The sequence below is a fragment of the Bos grunniens genome, chromosome 11, assembly GCF_055505025.1.
Source record: "Bos grunniens cultivar Pamir isolate PY7600 chromosome 11, Bosgru_T2T1.0, whole genome shotgun sequence".
Taxonomy (NCBI): domain Eukaryota; kingdom Metazoa; phylum Chordata; class Mammalia; order Artiodactyla; family Bovidae; genus Bos; species Bos grunniens.
This window is the reverse complement of record NC_141175.1, coordinates 107,302,674-107,326,005: the sequence shown is the minus strand read 5'-3', so window position 1 is coordinate 107,326,005 and position 23,332 is coordinate 107,302,674. Positions and strand designations below refer to the sequence as shown.

General features: G+C 40.6%; 1 protein-coding gene across 2 annotated transcripts in view; it reads right to left on the bottom strand.

Annotated features, from left to right (window-relative positions):
• The window catches only part of ZC3H6 (zinc finger CCCH-type containing 6), a 76,632-nt gene extending 56,229 nt beyond the window's left edge, over positions 1-20,403 (bottom strand). For both annotated transcript variants that reach the window (XM_086328350.1, XM_086328351.1), the window contains exon 1: positions 19,929-20,403. In XM_086328350.1, coding sequence (XP_086184476.1) covers positions 19,929-19,960 — 32 coding nt within the window. In that variant the 5' untranslated portion in view covers positions 19,961-20,403. The remainder of the gene's footprint in view (positions 1-19,928) is intronic.
• Positions 20,404-23,332: the final 2,929 nt, after the last annotated feature.

Genomic DNA, 23,332 nt, shown 5'->3' with positions numbered 1-23,332 from the left:
CTGGCAGACAAAGAAAACAGGATAAACAACATTTCCTTGTAGAACTGAGATAGGAAGGGAGACAAGGCCAGTGTCCCTGGGTCATAGAGAAAAGGGCAGAAGCTGGCTCATCACACTGGAGTGATGGGGTAGCACTAGGTCATGCACTACTTTTACCATGTTTGGAGTGTATCCTAGAGAAATCAAAACACATTTGGAAGTATTTCTAGGAAAGGAGGCTATGTAACTAGATTTCTGGAGAAGGAAATGGCAATCCACTCCAGTACACTTGCTGAGAAAATCCCATGGACAGAGAAGCCTACAGTCCATGGGGTCGCAAAGAGTCGGACACAACTGAGCAACTTCACAACTAGATTTCTATTCTGAAATATACATTTAATTGAGAGTGAAAAACAGATCTAGAGGAGAGACAAAACAGGTGCAGGAAAAGCAGGATGCCACTGTGACAATCCAGCATGAGTCCAAAAGAAGAATGGAACATATATGGGAATTCTGACACTAGAGCACTACACTCGAGTATACACACTATTACTAATGGAAATGTTTTTTCTCCAACAGTCTTGAGGCAAAAAACAAAAACAAAACAAAACAAACAAACAAACAAAAATGCTGAAAACTACTCATATAGAGAAATAGATTATCCTTCAGGCAACCCTCTGTGAATACTACAAACATTCCCATGAATTATACCTTTAAAATGTCATCTCATTATTGCTGAGCCCATTCCTTTGAACAGGATCAAGATTTCCCTTAAATATAGTAAAGTATATGAATAAATAATATGCTAATCTTCTCTATCACAGCAGCACATAATCCCGATCAGTTAAGCCTTAAAGTATTCAAAGAAGACATAATTATCTGATGCAGTAATTAATATATCAGTAACATAATAAAGAAACATCTAAATTCAAACAATGTAACATACCAGTGAACTTCCCAGTATAAATTTATACTGTGCATACTACCATTTTACAGAGCATACCACCAAGTCATTAAATTAAAAAACCTGAGCAAAGAAAAGAGTCCTTAGAGGGAGACTTCGGAGAAGCCAATGGCAACAGCAGCAGCAGAGGGAGACTTATGCTTTTATTTAAATACATTTTCAGGAAATAATAAAGATCAAAAACAAATGGACTCTACATTCAACTAAAGAACTAAAAAAGGGGAAAACTGAAAACAATAAGAAGAGTGAAAATAATAAATGTGAGGACAGAAATCAAAATAGAGAACAAAAACAATAGAAAATACAAATAAAACCTTCTTTAAAAGGCTACCTTTTAAAAAGCATTACTACAGTACCAGTTTGTTTTAGTCCTGCAATCATTCAAATTTAGATATGAACAAACAGAAAATGTAAATGATTCCATTTTAGCTGTAATAAGTTAACTCTGTTTCCCCATAAAGGCCAAAATATTGCTTTGAACCAGAACCTTTAAAAAGCTTGGGGCTATCAGAGTATTATGGATACATGACTTTAACAGATAAAAATATCTCTCAGCAATTTTTAGTCTATACTTTCTATCATCTAATTATTTCACTATTTGCCTATCTTCAATTCCAGCTGTGTTCATAACAAACTAGTATTAATTCTGAAGTAAAGTAATATCTTAATCCAAATTTGTAGGAAAAAATAAAAAATTTATATCATCATATATAATATGATATTTAACAATTACTGAGCACTTACAAGGCTGCCATGCATGCTGGATCAGTTCACTTCACCTTCATGTTAACTCTATGAAATAAAGTGGACCCTTAACAATGTGTGATGTGACCCCTCTGCACATAATTTACAGTTGGCCCTCTATATCAGAGGTTCTTTGAAACCTCAAGGTTCATAACTGCAGATTCAACCAACCTAAGTTTGCATAGTACGTAGTCTTTATTATTGAAAAAAAAAAAGTAAAAATGTACCCACACAGTTCAAACCAGGTTTGTTCAAGGTCCAAATATAACTATTATTATCCCCATATAACTAGTGAAGAAGGGAGACAAAGAGCTTAACTAACTCTGTTAGTATTAAGTTGGCCAAAAGGTTTGCTCGGTTTTTTCGGTATGATGGCTCTAGTAATGCTGAGTTGTCATTAACTTCATTAGAAACAATTCCCCTAGATTGCATTGTGACAGGTGACATATCAGCATGCACTAAAAAAAATCAACACCGGTGAATTTTTGTGTAGCCATTTCAATATGGAAGAAAAAAGCAGCATTTTTGGCATACTATGCTTTATTATTTTAAGAAAAGTAAAAATGCAAGTGAAACACACAAAAAAAGATTTGTGCAGTGGATGGAGAAGGGGCTGTGACTGAGTGAACACGTCCAAAAGTGGTTTACTAAGTTTCGTGCTAGAGATTTCTTGCTGGACAATGTTTCATGGTCAAGTAGACCAGTTGAAGTTGATGGTGATCAAATCAAGATATTAACCGAGAACAATCAACGTTATACCACGCAGAAGATAAATTTACATACTGAAAATATCCAAATCAAGTATCGAAAATCATTTGTATCAGCTAAGTTATGCTAATCACTTTGATATTTGAGTTTCACATAAGTTAAACAAACAACACCTTTTTGACTGTATTTCTATTTGTGATTCTCTACTTAAACATAATGAAAACATTTCATTTTTAAAACAAATTGTGATGGGCAATGACAAGTGGATACTGTACAACAATATGGAACATAAGAGATCATGGGGCAAGCAAAATAAACTACTACCAACCACATCAAAGGCCAGCCTTCATTCAAAGACGATGATGGTGTATATATGGTAGGATTGGGAGCCCTCTATTATGAGCTCCTTCCGGAAAACAAATGATTCATTCCAAAAAGTACTGCTTCCAATTTGACCAACTGAAAGCAGCATTCGGCATGAAGTATCCAGAATTAGTCAACAGAAAATGCATAATCTTCCATCAGGATACCGCAAGACCATGTTTCTTTGATGACCAGGCAAAAACTGTTACAGCTTGGCTGGGAAGTTCTGATTCATCAGCCACATTTACCAGACATTGCACCTTCGAATTTCCATTTATTTTTGTCTCTACAAAATTCTCTTAATGGAAAAAATTTCAATACCCTGACTATAAAAGTCACCTGGAACAGTTCTTTGCTCAAAAAATTAAAAACTTTTGGGAAGATGCAATTATGAAGTCGCCTGGAAAATGACAAGGACTCCCAAGTGGCACAGTGTAAAGAATATGCCTGCCAACCCACAAGATGCAAGAGGCGTTGGTTTGATCCCTGGGTTGGGAAGATTCTCTGGAGGTGCAAGTGACAACCCACGTCAGTATTCTTACCTGGAAAATCCCATGGACAGAAGAGCCATGGGCTATGGTCCACCAGGTTGCAAAGAGTTGGACATGACTGAGTGACTAAGCACTGCACGGCACAGTGGAACAAAACGGTGAATACGTTGTACAATAAAGTTCTTGGTGAAAATGAAAAATGTGTCTTTTATTTTACTTAAAAACTGAAGGAGCTTTTTGGCCAGCCCAACAGATGACACAGCTAGAATCCAGTCTAAGCCATTTGATTCCCAGATAATACCCCAGTTAATATCTTTCTTAACTTTGTTGCTCTAATAGCTACAAATGGTACATAGCATATGAAGGTGTTTACTGTAAAATTCTTTCAACATATTTGTAAGTTTGAAATTTTTCATACTAAATTTTAGGAAAAAGAAACTTCATGATTTAGGTGGTGTTTTAAGATATGATACAGAGAAACTACTGAGGTCCAGAAGTTGCATTTCTGACATGTAAAAGTAAATGTGTTATATTCCAATAAAAATTAACTAAAAAACCAGTAAACATGAGTTACTTCAATTCCACAGGCATTATTTTAACATTTGTCAGGAAACAGAGCCACCATGTTATACCAGTTGGAGTAACAGAACAGAGCTTGGAGTTATGAAATGCTATAGGGTTTTCTTTTTATTGAATACTATGTTTTCAAGTGCTCTAAAGGTAACAGTAAAAAAGCAAATTTATTGAAAATATTTTTAAAGAGGTAAAAAGACTTGATCAAATCATGAGCACTGGAAAATGGTCTCCCTATTTCGTTTCAGGGTCCTCAGCAAGTTGTTAAAAGTGGTGCAGTTCAGGTAACAGCCTACTAAGTGAAATTCTCTACATCAAAGTCAGAAAAGGGGAAGAAAAGAGAGGAATGCTGGAAAAAATGAAAATTGCTATGTTATTACCAAGGTTCCACATTCAATTAAAACAAGAAGGGGCCCAACACAAACATCCAGAAATGAACATGAAATACTTAAGGTAGTTGGCTTTGACCCAAACCAAAATCAAACAAACAAAAACCTTTCTTATTTAACGAGAACCCAGGACTCTGGCAAAGTGAGATCACCTGAACCTGGAAATTAAATTAGGAGTGTTAAACAAGAAAAATAACCAACAACAGACTTCTTAAAAGGACAATTTAATGCTTTAAATTTGTGGCATTTTACAACCAAATACTTAAACAAACAAAAAATCATAGTAGTGTAGAAGAAAAGCTCTAGAGCCAGAAGGATGTGGGTTCAAGTTCTGCTTCTCAGTTATACACTAGGTATATGAATTTGAACAAATTATCTCAACCCCTAATATTCATTTCCTCATCATTGACTCAAAGGACCTGAGTTTGAGCAAACTCCGAGAGATAGTGAAGGACAGGGAAGCTTAGCATGCTGCAATCCATGGGGTCACAAAGAATTAGACACCACTGAGTGACGTGAACATCATCTACAAAAAGGGATTAATCAATTTACCACCAGAGTTACGGATTAAGTGAGATAAAGTTAGCTAGTGGAGGTGATGGAATTCCAGTTGAGCTATTTCAAATCCTGAAAGATGATGCTGTGAAAGTGCTGCACTCAATATGCCAGCAAATTTGGAAAATTCAGCAGTGGCCACAGGACTGGAAAAGGTCAGTTTTCATTCCAACCCCAAAGAAAGGCAATCTCAAAGAATGCTCAAACTACGGCACAACTGCATTCATCTCGCACACTAGTAAAGTAATGCTCAAAATTCTCCAAGCCAGACTTCAGCAGTATGTGAACTGTGAACTTCCAGATGTTCAAGCTGGTTTTAGAAAAGGCAGAGGAACCAGAGATCAAATTGCCAACATCCGCTGGACCATCGAAAAAGCAAGAGTTCCAGAATAACATCTATTTCTGCCTTATTGACTATGCCAAAGCCTTTGACTGTGTGGATCACAATAAACTGTGGAAATTGTGAAAGAGATGGGAATACCAGACCTCCCGACCTGCCTCTTGAGAAACCTATATGCAGGTCAGGAAGCAACAGCTAGAACTGGACATGGAGCAATGGACTGGTTCCAAATAGGAAAAAGAGTACGTCAATGCTGTATACTGTCACCCTGCTTATTTAACTTATATGCAGAGTACATCATGAGAAGCGCTGGGCTGGAAGAAGCACTAGCTGGAATCAAGATTGCCAGGAGAAATATCAATAACCTCAGATATGCAGATGACACCACCCTTATGGCAGAAAGCAAAGAAGAACTAAAGAGCCTCTTGATGAAAGTGAAAGAGGAGAGTGAAAAAGTTGGCTTAAAGTTCAACATTCAGAAAACGAAGATCATGGCATCTGGTGCCATCACTTCATGGCAAATAGATGGGGAAACAGTGGAAACAGTGGCAGACTTTATTTTGGGGGGCTCCAAAATCACTGCAGATGGTGATTGCAGCCATGAAATTAAAAGATGCTTACTCCTTGCAAGGAAAGTTATGACCAGCCTAGATAGCATATCCAAAAGCAGAGACATTACTTTGCCAACAAAGGTCTGTCTAGTCAAGGCTATGGTTTTTCCAGTGGTCATGTATGGATGTGAGAGCTGGACTGTGAAGAAAGCTGAGGGCCAAAGAATTGATGCTTTTGAACTGTGGTGTTGGAGAAGACTCTTGAAAGTCCCTTGGACTGCAAGGAGGTCCAACCAATCCATCCTAAAGGAGATCAGCCCTGGGTGTTCATTGGAAGGACTGATGCTAAAGCTGAAACTCCAGTACTTTGGCCATCTTATGCGAAGAGTTGACTCATTGGAAAAGACCCTGATGCTGGAAGGGATTGGGGGCAGGAGGAGAAGGGGACGACAGAAGATGAGATGGCTGGATGGCATCACCGACTCGATGGACATGGGTTTGAGTAGACTCCGGGAGATGGTGATGGACAGGGGGGCCTGGAGTGCTGCGATTCATGGGATCGCAAGGAGTCAGACACAACTGAGCAACTGAACTGAACTGGATAAGTTAGCATTGTACCTACTAGACAGCCCTCAACAAAAGTTCCATTTCTTCTGTGATCTACCTGAAATACTGGCATGTGAATAAAATGGGTATGCTAGACTGAAGGAGGAAACAGAATAGGCTCTATGTTGAAAGCAGGACTCCATCTTGGGGCAATCTGTGGACTTTGCGCTGTATGTCCACTATCTATGGAAACGACATACCAACTGGAAAACCAGGCCCCTGCAAGGAAGAGCCCCAGGGCTCTCCATCACCTAAAAGAATACCCTAATTATCTGTGTGACCGAATAGAATCATACTTTCTATTATGCTTATTGGGTCTATTATGCTTATTGGGGAAGGACCACAAACCTATTGATAATTGTCCACTGTTAACTACCCAGGTTTAAGGCATAAGAATCACCGGTTGACTTTGATTGTATCTTTCTCTTCCTTTGTTCAGACTAGTTTCAGGGAATTTGGGGAGGTGGGTTTCGGCATGTACACTTAGGGTATATAAGGTTTTCACAGAAACTGGTCGGGGTCCTTGGCTAAGAGGAGACCGCCTTGGGCCCGCCGGTGTAATAAACTGCACTCCACTATCTGCACTGTCCTTCTGAGTGAGTTTGTTTCCCGGAACGCGTGGCTACAACAAGACTACAGGTACTTCCACACAAATTGGGAAGGGTTATAAATCCCTGGAGCATGGATTCTAAGGGGAAATTTCTTTTATTTTCCTTCAGAGAATAACAATGAAACACTATCCAAAACAAGTAAAAGGGGAAAGGAATCTAAGCTAGACCAAGTTTGAAGTCTGTTCCTGAGGGTATTTCTATAATACTTGTCCTATCATTAAGCAACAGGTAGCAACAACAGTCTGTGTGAAAGCTTCCGAATTTCCAAAGTCTCCTGAATTCAACAAGATACAAGATGGAGTAGAATACCTAGTATTTCAAGAGATAATGACAACAACACATGTTCATGTTAAGCAACCAAAAAAAGGTTAAATCAGTAACAGTCTATCGAGTAAGACAGGAAGGCATGCTATGCATTTTTTTAAGAGTTTCATCAAAAAAAAAAAAAAGGTTCCTTCAAAAAAATTCACAAATTTGGTTTTCTATAAAATCTTTCTCAACCCTTAATTCCCTGCTCACATCCAAGGCCCGCCAGAAGAGGTACTGCAGTGTATTAACTTATGAAACTAGAATTTTTAATCCATCCTTAAACTTGTTTACCTAATATCCTGAGAGAAAAACACACCACTCCTCAAACATCCTTTATGCCATGAGCAGAGACTATTACATCATTAAAACTGAATTAGCTTGCCATATTTCTTTTTGAGACTGCACTTTTTAAATTCCCTTTTTTTTTTGTTTTTTTGGCTCTGTCTCGCAACTTCCAGTATCTCAGTTCCCCAACCAGGGATTGAACCCAGGCCCGTGGCCTGGGTTCCTAACCTAGAAAACCTAGAATCCTAACCACTAGGCCTCTCCCTAAAATTTTTTTATATGTCATTTCCTATCTCAGCTACTTCACTAAGCTAAAATTCACTTACTTTCATTCCCTTTCAGTTTATCCTTTCTCTGATGTAGATCGGAGAAGCTAGAGATTCAACAGAAACAAATCTCAGCAAATAAAATACTCTTAGAATCTGAAAGCCAGAAAACAATTTTCTCAGCATCATGTCAAAACAAAAAATTGAAGAAATCTTTTTGGATGAATCTGTAAAATGAGCCAGGTAAAACTGCCTATGACCCAATAATATCCAAAAAGGATATCTGCTATGCAATTGTCCAATATCCCAAATTGATTGATAACCAGATTAACTATAGTATGAGGTACCAGGGCTCTGGGATTTCGTGAGTGTGGTAGGATCAGACTTTTCTTAGATCCAAAATTAGGCTTTGCCTGATGAAATTTTTCTTATCTCTCCTTGCTATTCTTTGGAACTCTGCATTCAGATGGGTATATCTTTCTTTTTCTCCTTTGCTTTTAGCTTCTCTTCTTTTCATAGCTGTTTGTAAGGCCTCCTCAGACAACCATTTTGCCTTTTTGCATTTCTTTTTCTTGGGGATGGTCTTGATCCCTGCCTCCTGTACAGTGTCACGAACCTCAATCCATAGTTCTTCAGCCACTCTGTCTATCAGATCTAATCCCTTGAATCTATTTGTCACTTCCACTGTATAATCATAAGGGATTTGATTTAGGTCATACCTGAATGGTGTAGTGGTTTTCCCTACTTTCTTCAATTTAAGTCTGAATTTGGCAATAAGGAGTTCATAATCTGAGCCACAGTCCGCTCCCAGTCTTGTTTTTGCTGACTGTATAGATCTTTTCCAGTGCTCAATGAGGAAAGCCTTCCTCAGTGATCAATGCAAAGAAATAGAGGAAAACAATAGAATGGGAAAGACTAGAGATCTCTTCAAGAAAATCAGATACCAAGGAAACTTTTCATGCAAAGATGGGCACAATAAAGGACACAAATTGGACAGACCTAACAGAAGATATTAAGAAGAGGTGGCAAGAATACACAGAAGAATTATACAAAAAAAAAATCTTCATGACCCAGATAATCACAATTGTGTGATCACTCACCTAGAGCCAGACATCCTGGAGTGTGAAATCAAATGGGCCTTAAGAAGCATCACAATGAACAAAGCTAGTGGAGGTGATGGAATTCCAATTGAGCTTTTTCAAATCCTAAAAGATAATGCTGTGAAAGTGCTGCACTCAATATGCCAGCAAATTTGGAAAACTCAGCAGTGGCCACAGGACTGGAAAGGTCAGTTTTCATTCCAATCCCAAAGAAAGGCAATGCCAAAGAATGCTCAAACTACCACACAATTGCACTCATCTCATACGCTAGCAAAGTAATGCTCAAAATTGTCCAAGCCAGGCTTCAGCAGTACGTGAACTGTGAACTTCCAAACGTTTAAGCTAGATTTAGAAAAGGCAAAGGAACCAGAGATCAAATTGCCAACATTCGCTGGATCATTGAAAAAGCTAGAGTTCCAGAAAAACATTTACTTCTGCTTTATTGACTACACCAAAGCCTTTGACTATGTGGATCACAACAAACTGTGGAAAATTCTTAAAGAGATGGGAATACCAGACCACCTGACCCGCCTTCTGAGAAATCTGCATGCAGGTCAAGAAGCAACAGTTAGAACTGGACATGGAACAGACCGGTTCCAAATTGGGAAAGGAGTACATCAAGGCTGTATATTGTCACCCTGCTTATTTAACTTATATGCAGAGTACATCATGAGAAATGCTGGGCTGGATGAAGCACAAGCTAGAATCAAGATGGCTGGGAGAAATATCAGTAACCTCAAATATGCAGATGACACCACCCTTATGGCAGAAAGCAAAGAAGAACTAAAGAGCCTGTTGATGAAAGTGAAAGAGGAGAGTAAAATGTTGGCTAAAACTCAATATTCAGAAAACTAAGATCATGGCATCTGGTCCCATCACTTCGTGGCAAACAGGTGGGAAAACAATGGTAATAGTGACAGACTTTATGTTTTGGGGCTCCAAAATCACTGCAGATGGTGATTGACTGCAGCCATGAAATTAAAAGATGCTTGCTCCTTGAAAGAAAAGTTATGACCAACCTAGACAGCTTATTAAAAAGCAAAGGCATTACTTTGCCAACAAATTTCCATCTAGTCAAAGCTGTGGTTTTTCCAGTAATCATGTATGGATGTGAGAGTTGGACTATAAAGAAAGCTGAATGCCAAAGAATTGATGTTTTTAAACTGTGGTATTGGAGAAGACTGGAGAGTCCCTTGGACTGCAAGGAGATCCAAGCAGTCCGTCCTAAAGGAAATCAGTCCTGAATATTCATTGGAAGGACTGATGCTGAATCTGAAACTCCAATGGCCACCTGATGTGAAGAAGTGACTCATTCGAAAAGACCCTGATGCTGGGAAAAATTGAAGGCGGGAGGTGAAGGGGACAACAGAGGATGAGATGGCTGGATGGCATCACCAACTCGATGGACATGAGTTTGAGTGAACTCTGGGAGTTGGTGATGGACAGGGAGGCCTGGTGTGCTGTGATTCGTGGGCTCGCAAAGAGTTGGACACAGCTGAGTGACTGAACTGAACTGAATTTCATGAGAAGAAAAAACTCCAGTTATATTCAGCATAATCAATCATGTTTGCCCCAGATAATTAAATATATATATATATATATATGAAAATGTTAGAGGAAAAAAAAGTTCCCTCAACTATATTGTATTCCACTAATCTCAGTGGAAAATGATCCTCTATTCACTATCGTGTGCATTACAATAGCAGTCACAGGAGCAACCTAACAACAGGCAGTGCTTAAAATGATTGTTACTGTACTCCCATGTCCTATTTTAAAAGAGAGATCAGCAAAATGTCTAATAACAAATTATAATAATTTAAGGGACAATATTTCAGATTTATCCACATATTCCAAAAGTTTAATCTATGGCTTCAGCCCTAGCTTTAGTCAAATACTGGTTTTCGCACTTGGACATTTAGCAACAGAAAAAAAAATAATGTGTGTATCTGCATTTATACTGTCAAATATGTAGGTATTTCTAACTTACATGCATTATTTTACTTTTCATTTGCTTGCACAAAACATAATTTTAAAACAGATTCCCAAGTACTCCAAGAGTACAGAAATCAACCCACAACCTCCTTTATAGGGCACAGAGGTTATAAAGAACTTAACCCCAGACACAAGCACCAGCAATCTAACATTTTACTGTCAGCTGCCAGTATTCAAGCAAAGAGGTGTTGGTTCTTCTGACCTCTTACGAATCTTCAATTAATTTCCGAATCTTCAATGAATGCCCGTAACAGTTTGAAACTTGTGTTTTCTATAGTTAAAAATGTGTAGATTTAAGTTAGTTCATTTAACTCATTTCATAATCTCTTTAAAAATAATGTGAAAAAACAGTATTCTTTATAAATTTCACTTTTAAAACATAGAAAAACCCTTAGTCATGTAAGATAAATTTATAATGAACTCAGATGAAAATTTTCCATGATCAAGTAATACTTCAAAACAAAACCCTTTTAGTTGTCCCAAACCCAACCCAGCATCTGATACCAGATTTCCTAACTTTATAAGAAAATGGAGGCAACACAGAGTAGTGAACTTGAAAGCTATGAGACACAGGCTGTGTTTCTCATGCAGCTGCTCAGTCACCATGGCCAAGTTCTGTATCCTCTAAATCTGTTTCCTAAATTATAAAATGAAGACATTAATATCTGTTCTGTCTATACGGTCCAAATGAGAGTTCATTATGAACAGCAATATATATATAATATTGAGTATCATGAGTCCTAAATCTAGGCTTTTTACTTTTGTAACACTTTCATAAACAGATTGTTATTTTTATGTAGTTTTGTAATTTTAATGATTAACTTGGGACCCCTTTTATCTAATAGCTAACTGGAATTCTTCTATATATATACATATTTTCTTGTGATGAAGATGTCTACTCAACCACAAAAAGTGTAGACTCTGGAGTCAGATTATTTGCGCTCCCAGTGATCTACTCTGCTTATTTTGGATATTTACTAATCTCTTATTATCTGTTTCCTCATTTGTAAAAAGAGGGACTACTCCCCAAGGTTGTTGTGAAGATTAAATTCATGAAAAGCACAGAGAACAGAACCTGTCACACAGTAAGCACCAAATTAATGCTGCTGCTGCTAAGTCGCTTCAGTCGTGTCCGACTCTGTGCAACCCCATAGACGGCAGCCCACCAGGCTCCCCCGTCCCTGGGATTCTCCAGGCAAGAACACTGGAGTGGGTTGCCATTTCCTTCTCCAATGCATGAAAGTGAAAAGTGAAAGTGAAGTCGCTCAATCGTGTCTGACTCCTAGCGACCCCAGGGACTGCAGCCTACCAGGCTCCTCTGTCCATGGGATTTTCCAGGCAAGAGTACTGGAGTGGGGTGCCATTGCCTTCTCCAAAATAAATGCTAGCCACTGTTAATATTTTTGAGCATGAATTAACATCCCCATGTCTAATCTGCTCTGAGACTGATCAATTTCTGAATCTGAAAACCTAAACCTGGGCCACGGTGTTATACACCTCCAGGGGCATCTATGCACAAAAGAATATTCTGGCAGCCCCAGACTGAAGGACTGACCTGGCAAATTCAAAGGCACCCACCTCTTAAGTTTTGTGGTAGTTAGATTGCCAGTCTTTTCTGGTGAACACTTCGCTGCATAACAAGAGGTCGCAAACTCAAATCTCTTAAGTGGCCAGGCAGCTTACCTAATGAGGAAAGCAGACCTCGTGTGCCAAGTATGAGTGACAGGACTATGCAGGGTGGAGAACAAGAGTCAAGCCTAATGGAATTTATCTCCAGTTCTGTCAACTCTAAGAAATAATCTCATGAATGTTGCCTTTTGTCTGCTTTCTCATTGCCAATTATTTTGATCAGGTCTTCATTGCCCAATTTCTGCATTTCCACATTTTCACAGTAGCTTTGCCTTCTTTCTTCTTTAATGCTACACATCCATCCATCAGCAAATCCTATTGGTTCTACCTCCAAACGATACCAAAATCCAACCATTTTCACCTCCCTGGCGTCACTGCAGCACCTTTTTTTTTTTTTTAACCACTCTTTACCACACTATTGCCCCTCTCTGCTCAAATCCTCTGCTGCTGCTGCTGCTAAGTCGCTTCAGTCGTGTCCAACTTATGCAACCCCACAGACGGCAGCCCACCAGGCTCCCCCGTCCCTGGGATTCTCCAGGCAAGAACACTGGAGTGGGTTGCCATTTCCTTCTCCAATGCATGAAAGTGAAAAGTGAACGTGAAGTCGCTCAGTCCTGTCCAACTCTTAGCGACCCCATGGACTGCAGCCTACCAGGCTCCTCAAATCCTCTAGTGGTCCCCAAACTATTTAGAGGGACGTCTAAGTTTCTTACAATGGCTTACAAGGCCCCACACAACTGCCCTTTTGCCCATCTAGCTTTGTCTCTTATTAGCACGTTCAAGGACTTCCCTAGTGGCTCAGTGGTAAAGAATCTGCCTGCAAGGCAGGAGACCTAGGTTCGATCCCTGGGTCAGGAAGATCCCCCGGAGGAGGGCATGGCAACTCACTCCAGTATTCTTGCCTGGAGAATCCCATGGACAGAGGAGCCTGGTAGGCTACAGTCCAAGCGGTTGCAAAGAGCTGGACATGACCAATTCAGCACGCATGCACGACGACCCTTGCTCAAAATTTCTCTAGCCACACTGCTGCTAAGTCACTTCAGTCGTGTCCGACTCTGTGCCACCGCATAGATGGCAGCCCACCAGGCTCCCCCGTTCCTGGGATTCTCCAGGCAAGAACATTGGAGTGGGTTGCCATTTCCTTCTCCAACGCATGAAAGTGAAAAGTGAAAGTGAAGTCGCTCAGTCGTATCCAACTTTTAGCGACCCCATGGACTGCAGCCTACCAGGCTCCTCCGTCCATAGTTTTTTCCAGGCAGGAGTACTGGAGCGGGGTGCCCTTGCCTTCTCCGTAGCCACACTGCTCCCTTGATTTTTTCTTAATTACATGAAGCTCATTCCTGGCTCCAGTCTCTGTTCCCTTTATCTGGAGTGTTCTTCCCCCAGATGTACTACACTTGGATTGCTTTCATTTGAGGGCTTGGCTCAAATGCTTCTTTTTCATTAAGTGCTTCCCTAAATAACTCTATTTAAAATAGAAACATCCTTCCTAAATGCAAAGGACGCCCCATCTCCCTTTCTGCTTATCTAACACATTTGTTTTTAATGTTTAGTGTCTTTCTCTGTCTCCAAAGAAAATGTAAGGTCCGCTAGGTAAAGAATTTTTTCTTTACTGCTGCTGTCCAGAATAATACATATTAAATACAGAGTGCTTGATATTTAATAAGAATGACTGAAAGCTACCTAACTTCTTCTACTGATCTCCCCTTCCATACTTTCTTCTTTTCCCCAGGTATCGTATCATCTGATCATTTTCCTGCTTACAAAGCTTTGATGAGATCTTTACATCCTTGATCTGACTCCTAATTCGTTTCATCCTTTTCCTCATTCCCCAAAGTACGTTGTCCACATTTCACATACTAACACTTTTATCATCCCCGACCCTACCATGCCATTTCATTTCTTCAAGCTTCTCTTATATTTCTGCCTCCGCTTAGCCAAACTTTTACTCATCCTCCAGACCCAGTTATTTCATACCTCCCTGAGGCCCCATTTATGCCACCACTGCACGAAGTCTCTACCTCCATTCTGGTGTTAAAAATAACTATGTATTTATCAATCTGTTTCTCCTACTAGATCATAAGATCCTGGAGAGCAAGATCAGTGATATTATATTCAGATTTTTTTCCACCAATGCTTAACACTATATTTGGCATAGAAGTCTTTTCAATGAAAATTTAATGAACAAAATTTAAAAGTGAATTAAACAATTCATGAGGGGCTAGAAGAAAAACGTCTTCATAAAAGTCAAAGTGCTTTCCACATCAAACCTGAACATGAGGTATACCTTGAGTGCTTTACATTTGCTAAAGAAAAACTCATTTTGACAGTTTTGATAGTAAATTAGTAGATTCGGGAATTAAAAATAATAATAGTGTTTCCGTTTTGCAAGATGAGTTCTGGAGATTGGCTGCACCACAATGTGAATATACTTAACACTACTGAACAGTACACTTAAAAATGGGTTTATTAAAAATAAACAGAAGCAGGAGGAGGAATCGGATGAAGGCAGGTATAAGATAAATAAGTACTAAGGCTGTTATGTAGGAAATGGCAAGTCACTACAGTATTCCTGCCTGGGAAACCCCAGAGGAGCACAGTCCATGGGGTCATAGAGTCAGATACGACTGAATGACTGAGCATCCATGAACACGCACAGAGATGTAATGTACAATAAGATAAATGTAATTAACACTGGTGGATGTTATATATGAAAGTTAAGAGTAAACTCTAAGAGTTCTCATCAGAAGGAAAAGAATATTGTTTTCTATTTCTTTAATTTTGTATTTATATGATGGATGGTCACTGAACTTACTGCCATAATAATTTCATCATGTATATACAATCAAATCATTATGCTGTACTGCTTAACCTTATAGTGTTGTATGTCAATCACACTCAATAAAACTGGAAGAATATATAAATTAATTAATTGCCTAGTGAGGGGAGACACTCCAGTAAACATATTTGCAAACCAGATGATGTGTAGGGCATCAAAGTGAATTCCAATGTAAGAAAAGCCATCTGCAATTTTTTTTAATTAAAATTACTGACTTCTTAAAGTAGAAGAGTTTGGAAGTAATTCAGTTCAACCACCTTATTTCACAAACAAGAAAAATAGTCATGGAAAAGAAAAGAGCATTAACCAACCTAGAGGAAAAACTAGGATCAGAACCAAGGTTTTATTCAGAATACAGGGCTGTCTTAAATATACCACATTACAATCCCAAACAATTCAAGAACTAAAGGCTAGAATTTATTGAATTAATTCCCCATGCTTAACTAATGAAGAGTTAAAAATAACATTTTAGGTAGGAGTTTGTACTCCTGAATTCTCACCAGGGCTCTATTTGTGGGACCTCAGACAAATCACTGAGCATTGCAATACTGTATTACCTCATGGGATTAATGTGAGAATCAAAGGAAAGCCCAGTTACAAAAGAAAAGTGTAACCATCTTCATCCTCATCCCTTCACACTCTGGTGTCAGGTTTCAATCACTATGTGAGGGAGGGAAAGGAACAGTTCATATAAACTAGTACAGTTCTGACTAGCTGGAGTTTTGCTATTCTGGGTTTACATGAGGAAGAAAGGAAAGCAGGGAGAGAATGGGAAGGTGGGAAGGTTGTTCCTAATGGGCAAAGAATACCCTCCTTCCAAAGGAAGGTACTGGGAATCCCTGGTGGCTCAGCAGTGAAGAAATCTGCCTGCAATGCAGGAGACACAGGTTGGATCCCTGAGTCAGGAAGATCCCCTGGAGTAGGAAATGGCAACCCACTCCAGGCTTCTTGCCTGGAGAACCCGTGGACAGAGGAGCCTGGCGGCCTACAGTTCATGGGGTCGCAGAGTCAGACACAACCCAGGAGGAGCACAAAGCAAAGTACTACCCACACCTCCTATTAACTAGACTCTGAGACTCACAAACTTTCATACAATTCATGTTAAAATTATCTTTTTTCCTAGTGTAGGGCCTATAAAACTTTTTACCTTTAGCATATTTCTAAAAATTATGTAACAGTTACTTGGGTGTATATTTTATCTTTCCTTCTCAACTGCAGATGTGTTCAGCAGGGACTCACAGTATCAAGCCTTTAAGAGTTATTTCTGAGTTGTTTTTATTAGGTCAACATTTCAGCTGAAATATAAAGGTAGGCACCTGGAGTTGTGCTTAAAAGAACTGGATGAAAGGGAAGACCTGAATGCAAAGAGAGACAAGAACTTTATCTCCCTTTGTCTTGCCCAACTCCTTCTCCCTTCAATGATTTAATTCTAAGCAGAAGTCCTCTACTAAAAGTCTACAGAGCCACAAGTTTATTTATAGGTATTTTTATATTCATAACACTTTATAAAAATACAATGTTTTCACTCCAGGAATGAAACTATTTAAAGGAAAGTACAAATGGGCATTTTTTAATAAGTTTACTCTTTGGGCAAACAAATTTTATGCAAAATGTTCACCATATAAAACAATTTTTTAAAAGAAAAAAATTGTGCATTCTGTGAATTTCCACTTACACGTAGAATTTCATGTAAACTATCATAGTAATATTTTAATTTGTATGATTATAGCAATTGAAAATAAAAATCAGATTTAACTTTTTTCCTGCACTCACACAATATACCTTAATTTTCAAAATATCAGAATTGAGACAAATGCCAAGCTCCAAATACCAGAAGTCATATATCTTTCCCACCTAATTCACGGAAATTTTTACTACAGTATAAAGTAACTATAACATGGAAACAGAATATTTGGGGATTCCACAGATTAGTCCATTTTTTCCCACAAATTTCTTAAGTACTACCAAGGGACCTTATAAAAACTACAGATTACAATCCTTCCCTAGAGATTCTGATTCAGTTGCTCTGAGCAGGACAAAAGTCTTTATTCCCCAAAGTGATTCTGATGGTTAGCTAAGATTAATATTGATCTCGTAGACTGGTTTTCAATTTGGTACATACTAGACCTACTGAGCGACTTGACTTTCACTTTTCACTTTCATGCATTGGAGAAGGAAATGGCAACCCACTCCAATGTTCTTGCCTGGAGAATCCCAGGGACGGGGGAGCCTGGTGGGCTGCCATTTATGGGGTCGCACAGAGTCGGACACGACTGAAGCGAATTAGCAGCAGCAGCAGCAGCAGCAGCAGCAGCAGCAGCAGCCCTACCTAAGGGCTTCCCTGGTGGCTCAGATGGTAAAGTGTCTGCCTGCAAGGTAGGAGACCGGGGTTCCATCCATGGGTCGGGAAGATCCCCTGGAGAAGGAAATGGTAACCCACTCCAGTACTCTTGCCTGGAAAATTCCATGGACGGAGGAGCCTGGTAGGCTACAGTCCATGGGGTCGCAAAGAGTCGGACACAACTGAGTAACTTCACTTTTCACCTTTCAGACCTTCCTGAGGAGCTTTAAGAAATCTTCAGCTCAGACCAATGGAAATGACTTCAATACTTTTTAAAAAGGTCCGCAGAGAAGGATGAGAACCTCTAACCCCTCTGCACATTAAGAAACTAAGCTTGCTCAAGTTCACAAAGCTGAAGATGGCAAAGTTGGGAGTTAGAACCATTTCTCCCAACTCCTAGTTCACTTTGTTTTTAAATAGTTATTTTTCGTACAGGTTGACCAAAACAGGTGTGAAAAAGAAAAATCTATATTCTTGCCTCAGAAAAATACTGTCATTTAACAAATGGATAAATTAAAACTGAGCTAATCTTACTGCTTCAGAAATCACCATAAAAGTTTTCTTAATCCTAATATAAAACAATAAAAAAAAAAAAAACTAAATACATTACTGCTTAATCTTTAATTCCTACTACTAATCTGGTTATATATATCTTACAAAGAACTGTTTAAAATTTAATTTTTAACTTCTGACTCAGTAATTTTCTTTTGATTCGTATTTTAAAACAAATTATTTTTGAAGTCTGGCATCACTGGTCCTTACTAGCAAATTAAATCAAGATCTGTAAATTTGGCAACATGGCTTCTTCCTTATGTAGAATACATAATTCTACATACTGAAGTTGCTCTGTGAACTAACAGAGTTCCTTCTTCCACACAAAAGAATGAATTTTAGGCTGCATTAGCAAACTCCCATCATTGGTTTGTCCACAGATCCTCAGAGTGCGAAACTTGTCAAAGTATTGATTAACCCCTTTCAAGAATTTTCTCATTTTAGTAACAGGATAATGGAAAGTAATTATGAAAAATGTGTCAAGTGCAAGCTTACCTGCCCGTAATTTTTCTAAGAGCGTTTTGACTTTCTAAAAATTACATGTTTACTTGACTTGCTTTCTGGTGACCTACATTGATTATTACAGTACCAAAACTGTTAAAATAACATTTTTATTCCTCTCAAGGTTGTCAGATGTTTTGATATTTCAAATTCCTGGAATGTTTGTGATTTCTGCTTTTAGATTTAAAAGTGTTTGGTATACTTTACCAAAAGCAGGTCACATTACTCCACAAGTAAAATTTCAGCAATCTGTATACAACCTAGAGTACAATGTACACTTTTGATTAATTCATTTGCAAAGGAGTAATTTGCGAGGTTCTGGATCTTTTAAATATTCTAAACAAGAATCAGATGCAATGGATTTTGTTCCAGCAGTTTTAATGAATGAAAGCACACCCTTTCTTTTTTATTAAGTTGGATAGCAACAGAAATTAAAAAACTAACCAAAAGTTAAGTGCACTATTTAAAATATGTAAACCCCCCCAAACCGTTCCTTGGAACCAAGAATGGGCCTCTTAAGTCACAGTAAAAACTAAAAAAAACCCCAAATCTCAGATAAATGTTTAAATGATACATAGTATTTAGAAAATCGGGCTAGACTGGACGATCCATGGAGTTCGCACAGTAGGAGAAAACTGTGCTACACTGAGCAGGCTTGCAAAATCTTAACTATTTTGTATTCAACATCTGAAACTTGCCATTTCCAATTGCGAGAGGTAAGCCTGTAACAGATACACGGCTTTTGGGATTGCTTAAATTTTTTCCTAAAAAGAGATCAAAAAAAAAAAAAAAAAAACACGCATGTTTATTTTCAGGAGCTAGGGTCGAAGTCAAAAGAAATCACCAGTTACTGACAATTCTTGGCGGGTCCTCGTTGTGCAGGGAGGCCGGAGCCCGCACCGGGTGCCGCCTCCTCCGAGCGCGGGCTGGACCTCAGCCCCGAGCCGCGCGCAGCAGCCGCCCGGCGCCGCCGCCGAGCCCGCCCGGGGGCGGGGGGCTCGCACGTGCGACCGGGGGCGGGGCCGGCCGGGAAGGCCCCCGCGCGGGAAGGCGGGCGCGGCCGGGCCGGCCTCCCCGCGGCCGCGGGCCCGGGCTTTCCGTCCGGGCGCACGTCACGGGAACGGATGGAGCCACACAGAGACGTCTAAGTCATGCAGGAGGCGCGCGGCCCCGGCCCGCTCCCGCCGCCCCAGACCCCTCCTCTCCGCCGACAGAAAGACAGACAAGAAGGGTTCCCGACCTGTCGTGCCCTGCATGTTCAGAGTCTGTCATGTTTGGTCAAGAACGGGGCGGGGCTGGAGGGCAGGTCTGCGAGGCCGGCGGCGGCGGGGCGCGGGGAGAATCCCTGCGCCGCCTGCGGGTACCTGTTCCCGGCCGCCGCCGGGAGGTGACGAAGTGGTAAAAACTCACGGTTACTAGTGAGCGACACAGACACAGACTTTCCAGTCTATTAACAACCACGCCAGAGAGGTGGGGCTCTAACTGCAAACACTGGGCCACGGCCCCGCGCTGCCGGCGCTGCCGCTTTAGTCTCTATTCGCCGCCGGTGGCTGAGGCTTGGGAGCGGGCGGGCGGCGCGCAGCGACGCGGGGATTTGGACAGTGGCCGTAACGGTGATTTCTCCTCACCAACATGGCGGCACCCGAGACAGGCGGCTCGATAAAATGGCGCCTGCCGCAACACCTAGCCCGGGACTAAAGGGCAGGAGAGATTCCTCCGCGTGCCGCGGCCCTTGCCCAGCCCGCCGGGGCCGAGCGCGCCGGCCATTGGAGGACGCGGCCCGTCAATCACCTTCGAGAGCGAACTCTCCCGCTTCCCCTGCGAAGTGGCGGAGGAGGCAGTCTCTTATGGCGGGGCCGGGCGGCGCCTGGAGTAGTCAGCATGGGGGAGGCGTCCCGGGGGATCCGCTGTCCTTCCGCGCCTCCCGGCCCGGTCCGCGGCGATTCGCGGTTTTCTCTGCGAGACTTCGCTTCCAGAAGATAGGGAGTTACAGACGTGCCCTACCGAACGGGCCCCATAAAGCCATTATCCGCACGCGGCTGCCGAGTCGTCATTTAAAAAAAGAAAAAACCTTCGTTGCTTAAGTAATGGAAAAATGTACTTTCTCCTTCAAGGTTGTAATGAATATCTCTTCTTGTACAACAACGATTCCTGGGTCGGGAAGATCCCCTGGAGAAGGGCATGGCAGCCACTCCAGTGTTCTTGCCTGGAGAAGCCCATGGGCAGAGGAGCCTGGCTGGAAAAGAGTCTGACACTACTGCGCGACCAACCACAACACAGACACAACAACGTTTAACATGCAGAATCAAAAGGAAAGACGACATTTGAAAAATAATAATAATCATTTTTTGAGAAAAATAGCTTGGCATGTAGCCTTTTCTGATATTTAATCCTAAATTTACCTCTCTGGTTAATAATGACAGAACACTCGCTAAAAGAATCAAAGCAATCACTATTCTATATGCAAAACACATATGAATAGCTTATAAATAAAACAGCTATCATATTTCTTTACACTTCTGGACGGAGAGTTCATGAAATTCTCTAGGCCAGAATACTGGAGTGCTCAGCCTTTCCCTTCTCCAGGGAATCTTCCCGACCCAGAAATCCAACTGGAGTCTTCTGAATTGTAGGCGGATTCTTTACCAACTAAGCCATCAGGGAAGCCCCCGTCTTTAGAAAAGGAATTTTTAAATGACCATTTTGGCCTAGTGTGCTACTTAGTTTTGAAGAAATGTCCTTGTTTTTTTCACTACCATGATGGATTGATTGGTCCTCTCAGATATCTGACTTCCTGTGGGTTAAATGTGTTTTGTAGTGTTGTAGGAGGAAACAGACAGAACAGGCTCCATCTTGAAAGCAGGACTCCATCTTGGGCCGGACTGTGGACTTTGAGCTATATGCCCAGTATCTATGGAAACAGCATACCAACTAGAAAACCAGGCCCTGTGAATGGAAGAACCCCAGGGCTCACACCTAGACTCCCCATTGTCTAAAAGAATACCCTAATTATCTGTGTAACCAAATAGAATCATAAATTCTGTTATGCTGATTGGGGTATGACCACAGGCCTATTGATAATTGTCCACGGTTAACTACCTAGGCTTAAGACATATGAATCACGGGTTAACTTTGAAAATATCTTTCTCTTCCTTTGTTCAGACTAGTTTCAGGGAATTTGGGGAGGTGGGTTTGGCCACGTACACTTAGGGTATATAAGGTTTTCATAAAAACTGGTCAGGGTCCTTGGCTAAGAGTAGACTCTGCCTTGGGCCCGCCGGTGTAACAGACTGCACTCCACTATCTGCATTGTCCTGAATGAGTTTGTTTCCCGGAACTCATGGCTACAACAGTGCATTTAGAAGCAATTGCAATTAGATTTTAAAATTTGAAATGTGGATATACATATTAAAAAATAAATCACATTTCTTTTTTTCTAAGTTGAATGAAGCCATGGACAGGAGTTGTACACTGGTGGATTATTCTGCAGGCATGCCCCACTTTTGGATGTGATACATTTCTAGAAATCTTTCAAAAGCAGATACATTTTGTCTGGAGTAACAATAATTAGCATTTTGGAGTTACATTAGAATTTGAATGCTCAGTCCCTCAGTCGTGTCTGACTCTTTTGTGACCCCATGGACTGTAGCCCACCAGGCTCCTCTGTCCATGGAATCCTCCAAGCAAGAATACTGGAGTGGGTTGCCATGCCCTCCTCCAGGGGATCTTCCTGACCCAGGGATGGAACCCAGGTCTCCTGCATTGCAAGTGAGTTCTTTACCATCTTATATCTTACTGTAGCTAATGGGAGTGACCATGTGGGTGGTAGGCAGGGCAGGAGGCATGCTCCTTTAAGCTATGTGTTTGGAATCTAGACATGCTCAGAGATGTCAGATAAAACATTTAAGGTGAAGACTAAACCAAACCCAGCTTTCTTTCTTTCTTTCTTTCTTTTTTAATTATTTATGGCTGTGCTGGGTCTTCATTGCTGCGCAGGCTTTTCTCTAGTTTTGGTGAGTGGGAGCTTCTTTCTGACCCGTGTTCCTTTGGTTCTCCCACAATACCAGAGTGTCTTTCTCAGGGACCTAAAAGCCATTCATTTGAAATGTAATCATCAGAAAAATAAGCCTCTGCTGCTGAGTCTCTGTAGGAAGAGGGGTCTAACTTCCGTCATGGCCAGCAGGCAGATACAGCTGGGTTAAAAGAATTTACAATTAAAAGAATTAATGAAAAGAATTGCCCAACCCAATCACTGCAGATGATGACTGCAGCCATGAAATTAAAACACGCTTACTCCTTGGAAGGAAAGTTATGACCAACCTAGACAGCATATTAAAAAGCAGAGACATTACTTTGCCAACAAAGGTCCGTCTAGTCAAGGCTATGGTTTTTCCAATGGTCATGTATGGATGTGAGAGTTGGACTATAAAGAAAGCTGAGTGCCGAAGAATTGATGCTTTTGAACTGTGGTGTTGGAGAAGACTCTTGACAGTCTCTTGGACTGCAAAGAGGTCCAACCAGTCCGTCCTAAAGGAGATCAGTCCTGGGTGCTCATTGGAAGGACTGATGCTAAAGCTGAAATTCCAATACTTTGGCCACCTGATACAAAGAGCTGACTTATTTGAAAAGCCCCTGATGCTGGGA